Genomic DNA, 7,825 nt, shown 5'->3' on the forward strand with positions numbered 1-7,825 from the left:
ACAACAAATTTGATAAAATCATTAAAATGCATAAAAATTCTGTTTATTTTTTAATAGATGAGTTGCGAGTCAAAGATGAACTATCTTTTTTAATAGTCAAACTGTTCATGAATGTCGCCCACAAATTCACATATATGATCAAAGTCAATGTTCATCACACTGTCTCTATCCTGTAACAACTGCACTGCAGCCATTGACTTCTTCTTGTTCTTTGATATCACTTCTCCAAGCTAAAGAGTAAAAATTGAGGACTAGTTAATGAAATTAAGCTGTATTTGGTACAGTCGGATATTGAAATTTCAATAAATATACAATAAAATGCTTTTAAAGGGAGGTAACTCCTGTTCCTTACCTGTCCTCTGTACTTCCCTGAGACAACCAGAACAAATGCACCCTCAGATTTTGGGATGACTGTCTCCAACTGAGATTGAGCTAGACCTGTAAAAAAGGAATGTTTTGCTTTATCAATAATATGGGGTTTAATGGACAAGTGTGCACTTTTTACGTTGAAGCAAAACTGAGTAGGTTTCCAATTAATAATTTTTTTTAAAATTCATAATACTAGTAGTTATTTATAAAGCAAAGAAATAGAAATTTCTTGTGATCAAAGATTTTGCATCTCTGGTGAGTATTGGTGTAAATCAATTTATATTACTAATACATGTATGATTGCTTTGACGTGCATTTCTTACCTTCCAACACATTTCCTTCTTCTGATTTACAAATACAGTTTTCTGGCCCTGGAACATCTAAAACTGTTACCTTAAATTAAAAACACCATATATAAATTAACCTTCACTAAATAAAACTGCACATCAAAGTTCTTAAGTGTTAAATATAATATGATAAATAGTGTTAACGTCTTTGGTAACGTTTTTGGTAATGTCTTGGTCTCTTGGATGCAATATGAAATACCCCCCTAGTTGCTTTCTCTTGGGAGAGATGATAGTGAAGTTAATATATTTGGTCTGACAAAGTAGTCTGAACTGTCTCTTGTTGCATATGATAAGCCCAAATGAGCATGAAATTGAAGATACACAAAGAAAATCTGTGATTCAAAAGTTCATCATTTTCAATGGTTCATGCTCTATGTAAATACTTCTGTAAAATACACGTTGGACTGTTAAATTCTGAGTTCAGACTGAACTTCAGTATAAATATTAAAAGTATGAGTCCATGAGTACTAGGTGTATATACATAGCAATAAAATTAAATCTTTTTTTACCTTGCTTTTATGGTACTTTCCTTTCTTGTAATTCTTGTCGATAATTCGGACTTTAATTTGTGGCCTCACCCAGATTTCTGATGGATGTGGAACATGTTCTCTGATAAAGCAAAGATAACATATCACAAGTGTGTAAAATTAACCATTTTAGAAAAGGAAATTATACCAAAATCTAATACACAAGAATACACAAAGACAAAAATCTAATACACAAGAATACACATAGAAAAAAATATTGCATATTATCATCTGCAGGAGGCCTTACTTTTTTACTAGGTTTAACTTAACTTTAAACTGGTTCTAACTTTGAAAGCATTGTTTAGTCATTATCTCTAACATCTCCTCCTAAGAAAAAGGACCACAAATTTTGAAAAAAGTAACATTAAAAATCCTTGTCAATACATGTTAAAAAGGTTTACCTTGAATGCTTCATAAAACCTATCCTAGGCTTAAGCTTATATGTATAGTTTTTGTATAATTTGTAAGTAACGGTTGAGAGAATTCCAACCTTTCTTCATACTTCCTCTTCCTTGCTTCTTGATAATGCCTGTCCGCCTCCTCCTGAAGTCTACTCTCCCCAATCCTACTCTCTTCTTCCCTGTGAGACCCATTTCTCTCTTTGTAATCTTTCTTTCTGTCTTCTTTGTCTCGTCTGTGAGATTTTTCATTTGACCTTGATTCATATTTTTCTGACCTTCCCTTTGACCTTGACCTTGATCTGTGTTTGTGTGACCTTTTATGAGATCGTTCTCGAGACCTTGACCTGGATCGCTTCTTGGACTCATTCTTCTGTCTTTCTTTCTCTTTGTATTCATCAGTTTTTCCTTTGTCTGAAAAGATAGCATTGGAATTTACAATGTATAAAACCCCACACATACACAAACCTGAGTCTGTCAAAAATATAGAATAGTCTATGAATGTAGAATTTTGCAGTTTATATTCATAAGGGAAAACTTTGAAAGTTATTCATTAAGTAAACTATTTTTTATAAAGATGGCATTGTGATGTTAACAGGAAATTTTCTTGAAATATGGAACTGCCATTGATGCTAATCTTGAGACATTTTTTATCAAAAGTGACATGTAAACTAAGACAGCCTGACTGCACTACTTACTGAGGTACTTGGAGTACTTGTTGTACTCCTTCTTGCTGACCAGTTTGACACTGTACTGGCTCTGTGTCACTATTTTACCAGACAGTGTCAGCTTCACCATCACTCGAGCGTTGTCCTCATCCAGACCCTCGATCTATAAAGACATACAAAAAGGTGGTGATTAGCTTTGACCATATACTTATACACAGGTAACATTCTCTCTTTTAAAAGAAATCAGGTGTCTGTAGTGTTCTCACTATATAATATTTCTGCTCAGTTATTTTTGTGTCATATTTATGTCCATGTAAAATGAATGGTGTTTTTTTTTTACTTGTTAGTTGTATGGGTATATGTAGTTGCTTTTTATTCTTATTTTGATATCATCTTGCAGTGAAAAATGAATAACATAAAGAAACAATAACAATGATTGATCAATGAAAAATAAATTATTTTGAACAAAAAAAAATCCAAAGGTGTTCATTCTTATAAATGGAGTCTCTGAATTAATGTTTAAATAATTAAGGTCTTCCGTTTCCAACGGAAGACCTTATAGTTTTCGTACTGTTTCTTCTTCTTATTATTTTTTCCACAAATTTTGTGCACACGATATCTCAAAAACTATTCGGCCGATTTCAACCATTTTTTCACAGATGATTGCCAGTGGTCATAATTCTAGAAGTTTTTTGAAATTTTGAAATCGTCACTTCCGGTTCCGATTTACGGCCGATTTTGTAAATTTTTACGACCAATTTTGTGCAGACATAAACTCAGAGACTATCAGAGACGTGAATATAAAATTTTCAGGATAAGTAGACCATAGTTTGAAGTTGTGCACAATGCAGTTTTTTACGCCAGTGGCGCAAAGTTTGGGAGCTCGCCTGGGCTAAAAAATTGGATACGAATTTTAAATCAAAATTTTGATACGTTTTGATCTGTATCTTTTTATGAGTTGATATTTTCTTAAGACATATATAATAAAAGTGGTAGAGAATTTAAAGTTCTTTCCAACAAAACCAAGAAATAGGGACTGGTCCCTTAGATTAGGGGCCAAGACACTCGTAAACTCTATTACAAATAACTTAAATACGATAAAGATTTTGTAATGCATTATAGAAGCAAAGTTGTTTTATCTATCAGGTAAAATCATTGCCACGCCCATTTACTACGTAATTAGACGTGATGACGTTATTACAGATTTTAGGGGACTAAAACCCTAAATCTTTAATGTTTTGTATGTGAAAAAGCAAAAGGTTTTGTTAATCATTTAAAAAGATATTGACAATCGTATACATTATCTGAAAGGGAGGGGTTGAGTGGAATTTCTGAAATTTCATTGATATTTTAATCGTATCGTTGAAATATTGAACGGAAGACCTACTTGTTACTCGTAACGAGATCGTATCTAGTTTTGTATCTATTATTTGAATATTAATAACTCAGACTCACTACTCCATACAAGTCTTTGTTGACTCCCTTAGTAAGAACACAGTAAGCTCCCTTTTTAAAAGTCAGGATGTCCTCATCTTTGTCTTTTGATTTGTCCTCTCCGTTCCACCTAGCTTGTTTGGCTTCAGAGATATCAGCCCCCAAACCAAGACCCTTAGGTCGAAGAGTGGCAGTGACAGGTGCAACATTTCTTTAAAAAAGAAAAAGTATGTAATGCATTTGAAAAATTTGAATTACTTCCTTTATTTTCACTAAAATTCTAATAGAATATGACAAGTATATTCTTACATGTATAATGAATGCGTATAGAATTTAAATACTGTCAGTCACATGGAAAGATAAATGTTTACAAACTTTTTGTGCTTTCCTATCCCCTCGCCATCTTTCCAACCCATTCCTCGTAACATAGCCATGCCATATTGTTCAATAGGAATCTCATCATAATCTGCCTCATCTGGCTACAAGCAAAAAGAAATAAATTGTTAATGCTTGTTAATTTTCAATATCTTCAACTCAACAGACAGTTATCAACAACAAATATACACCCATCGATCCCATTAACACTTGGCAAGTACTTCTATAAATTGTATATATACACTGTACTGTGGAAGCACATATATTTATTCATGATTGGGTTAAAATTTTGTTGGTTTTAAACTAAATAAAATTTCTTTGAGATTTAATTTTGTCATAATGTAATATCTAAAAATGTATTACTTATCAACTCTGTATTTATAAATACTTAAGTTTAACATTTGTAAATGGATTTAATTTCCTTGATAAATACTGCCAACAAAAATACGAAATTAAATCTTTAACAAATATTTCTGCTTCTACATTAAAAAAAAAAATCTATCAGTAATCAATACGTCTACAAAAAAAAAATCTTTTTAATTACTTCACTAGGTCTCAGTGACACATCGAGTTTGTCGTCGGTCTCAAAGCCCTCAGGAACTTTATTCTGCATCAACAGAGGAATGTGGAGGTCAGAGTCTTCTACCTTTCCTTGTTCATCCCATGCTTCATTCTTACGAGCTGCATCTACAATTAGAATTTTCATTCTTTGTTACAATCGAAAAGTTTGATATCATGTAAGTCATTCTTTAATCTGATTACTAATACGAGATTTTTGTGTGTTGTCTTTTGATTGTATTAAGGGGCTTGAATAGTCAATTACAATAAAAGTATAGTTTTATCTTGACATAACTTTATCATTTTTATCATAACTTATGATCTTTCATTACTCATAATTATGTACATATATTATTCGGGTTTTTTTTTTAAGTCAGTGGTGTTTATTCACAGTAGAAAACATCCCCCATCAAAATGATGTCACATAGATCATTCCATGATGCCCATTAGCAGAAACCTACAGTCAGTCTCCCAGTGAAACTTTTTCCTTGTTTTCATACCTTGAAAAAACTGTTTTATGAGCCTTTATCATTTGAAAATGGGAGGAGGTAAAAGAGTAAGTACAAGGTATATATAAGTATAGAGTAGACTAGATGTGGGTTTCTGCTGCTTCTTTATATCAAACAATTATACCTGCTAATCTAAAATTTCTATTTTAAATGAAAACTTGCAGCAAGTGAAATCATGTCTATTTGAATTGTTCAAAATCATAGTAGCCAGAAGATATTCTCTTTTGAGAAGTGGACAGGCATAGCCTACATCCACTTCTCTTCGCAAGCCCTCATATTTTGATTCTGGAAAACGTGTAAATGTCGGAACCAAAGACGGTTTACACTTGGAGCCATATTTCGACTCCAGTTTCACTGAATTTTCGTAACAGACCTATTATTTCTACATTTTAAACATAAATGCATCCATATATCACAAAAAAATCATCACTAACCCGTTGTCAAATCATTTTCTCAACTTCTACATCCCGGGTTTAAATTTTGTGTATCACATTGTTTATCTAGGTCAGCGCAGATTAAATGTTTGTGTTTCGGATAAAATTGGAAACCTAATAAAGACAATAATGTCAAAAACGTTACTTGATCAACTTAATCTTACAATGTACATACCAATACTGAGTCACAAAAATACAAAGTGATATTTCTTCCCTTTTTAAGCATCTCTGATGGTGACAAATTTTGCTCTACAACTGTTTTTAAACATTAAAACGAATTTTGATTAATATAGCATACAAGAAAGATTAAAATGAAGGGTTTTTATTGTTTTAAGTGACTTAATTATTTATTTAATCGTATGAATTTTGTCTATTTGTCTTAGAATGCAATACCTCTTTAAATTAAAATAAAAACACCTTTTATCTAATGTCTTCAATCAGAACAATATTTTCCGTTTTTTTCCGACTCTAAATTTTCTACTTTTTAAACCTCCTATAGCGAGCGATCACATAATTTAAACCCGGAATGAAGAAGTTGAGAAAATGATTTGACAGCGGGTTAGTGTTGATTTGTATGTGATATATGGATGCATTATTGTTTCAAATGTAGAAATAATAGGTTTGGTACGAAAATTGAGGGAAACTGGAGTCGAAACAGCGGTCGAAGCGTAAACCGTCTTTGGTTCCGACATTTACACGTTTTCCAGAATCAAAATATGAGGGCTTGCGAAGAGAAGTGGATGTAGGCTATGCCTGTCCACTTCTCAAAAGAGAATAGCCAGAAGAGTGTACCCTCTAAAATTTCCTTCAAGGCTTCATCCTCCTCAGCATCTTTTCCTTTAAGTGGCTGATCCCGATCCTTCTCCTTCTTTAATATATCCTCTCTCCTCCATTTATTTTGTTTGATCAGGGGAATCACATACTCTTTTTTCTCCTTTTCTGGTTTTGTTCTACATATCAAAAGTTGAAAATGATTTTATGTAAGTTTAGAATTTTGTTAAAAAAGGGGGGGGGGTTAATAAATGACAGTTTATAAAAATGTGACACTTAAATAGGTTGAGAACAACTTTTAAAAGGATGGTATCTCACAAAACCAGTATAATTCCTGAACAGTACATGTATACAGGAACGAAAACATTTTAGTTTTATTCATTTTTTTTTACGCCGATGCATCCGAATGGTAATTAAATTCATTTATGCGACGGTCGCCTCAACGATCGCACCGTAAACAATATTATGAAAAGATATGTTTTAAAAATCCGTTAATTGGAATGTTTTATTACAGTAGTGAGGAATGGTTTCAAATAGCGAGATACTTCTATTATGAGAAAATTCAAATTGTTACGCCAACAACTTAAATCATAAAAAGTCCTCGTGATTTCAGTTGAATACAAACCCCTTTAATGTTTTGTTATCTACTGAAGTAACATAATCGATTGCTGTGTCCTCTTCCTTTTCTTTCTCAGCCACAGATGATTTTAAAATCTCTTTTTTCTCAATCTTTTTAGAGAAACCAAACGATAGCGGTTTTGTCTCAGCCATGTTTATTTTTAACCGGAAGTCGTAATAGTAACGTCAAGAAAAGAGTTCCTCAAAGGGTAACCACTCTGTTATACCCCCCCCCCCCCCCCCAAAAAAATCGACAACGATGCCTTACACTTTAAAGTTATAACATACTGCATACAATATTAAAAAAAATATTAACAACTATGTAATTAATACTATTTCTATTTTTTGTATCTTATATATTTACACGAGCATATTATTATGATTTTTTTAAAAGAAAATTCATTAGAATTATCTAATGAAGCATGTTGGAAAAAATAATTTTAGAAAATCAATTTGCAAAATAAGAATGTTAAATACATTTCACATGATTGACACCAACTACTAGTATCAGTAGGGTAGACTTATTATTAACTTTCTCTAAAACGTTTTTAAAACATGCGAGAAATAAAGCTTACAACAATTATCAATTCCGACATTAAGTCTTTATTTCGATGAAAGAATCGAATCATACGTGTTGTAACACACATGTTTTGATTTTTTGTAATATACGATATTAATCAAAATTAAATAAATCGAGCAGATAAGTGACTTTCCGCTAGTGCTCAAAATATGGAATTCGCCAACTGAATAGAAATGTCATTATTCCGTACAAAAAATTCCAGGCAACTTGGCCAATCTACAATAAAATACATATCAC

General features: G+C 32.2%; 1 protein-coding gene across 2 annotated transcripts; it reads right to left on the reverse strand.

Moving 5' to 3' along the window:
• Positions 1-21: 21 nt before the first annotated feature.
• On the reverse strand, positions 22-7,171 carry LOC128158531 (G-patch domain and KOW motifs-containing protein-like). Of its 2 annotated transcripts, none has more exons than XM_052821407.1 (11): positions 7,016-7,171; positions 6,412-6,569; positions 4,663-4,805; positions 4,119-4,222; positions 3,765-3,954; positions 2,340-2,472; positions 1,746-2,055; positions 1,226-1,325; positions 693-762; positions 353-438; positions 22-230 (listed from the first exon to the last, which is right to left on the reverse strand). In XM_052821407.1, exons 1-11 carry the CDS (start codon positions 7,159-7,161, stop codon positions 90-92), a joined length of 1,581 nt encoding a protein of 526 aa, XP_052677367.1. In that variant the 5' UTR covers positions 7,162-7,171; the 3' UTR covers positions 22-89. The 2 variants fall into 2 exon arrangements, with proteins under 2 accessions (XP_052677367.1, XP_052677366.1); XM_052821406.1 differs by having other exon boundaries at positions 1,734-2,055.
• Between the last annotated feature and the right edge of the window lie 654 nt (positions 7,172-7,825).

This window comes from Crassostrea angulata, chromosome 8, assembly GCF_025612915.1.
Source record: "Crassostrea angulata isolate pt1a10 chromosome 8, ASM2561291v2, whole genome shotgun sequence".
In the NCBI taxonomy this organism is placed as follows: domain Eukaryota; kingdom Metazoa; phylum Mollusca; class Bivalvia; order Ostreida; family Ostreidae; genus Magallana; species Magallana angulata.

Bases quoted from the DNA above. Each gene is read 5' to 3' on its own strand.
- LOC128158531 (XM_052821406.1), bottom strand. From the start codon at position 7,161: ATGGCTGAGACAAAACCGCTATCGTTTGGTTTCTCTAAAAAGATTGAG. The intron at 2,056-2,339 runs GTAAGTAGTGCA...CTATCTTTTCAG, and splicing joins CAAGTACTCCAAGTACCTCA to ACAAAGGAAAAACTGATGAA. The intron at 231-352 runs GTAAGGAACAGG...TTTACTCTTTAG, and splicing joins CAGGGAAGTACAGAGGACAG to CTTGGAGAAGTGATATCAAA.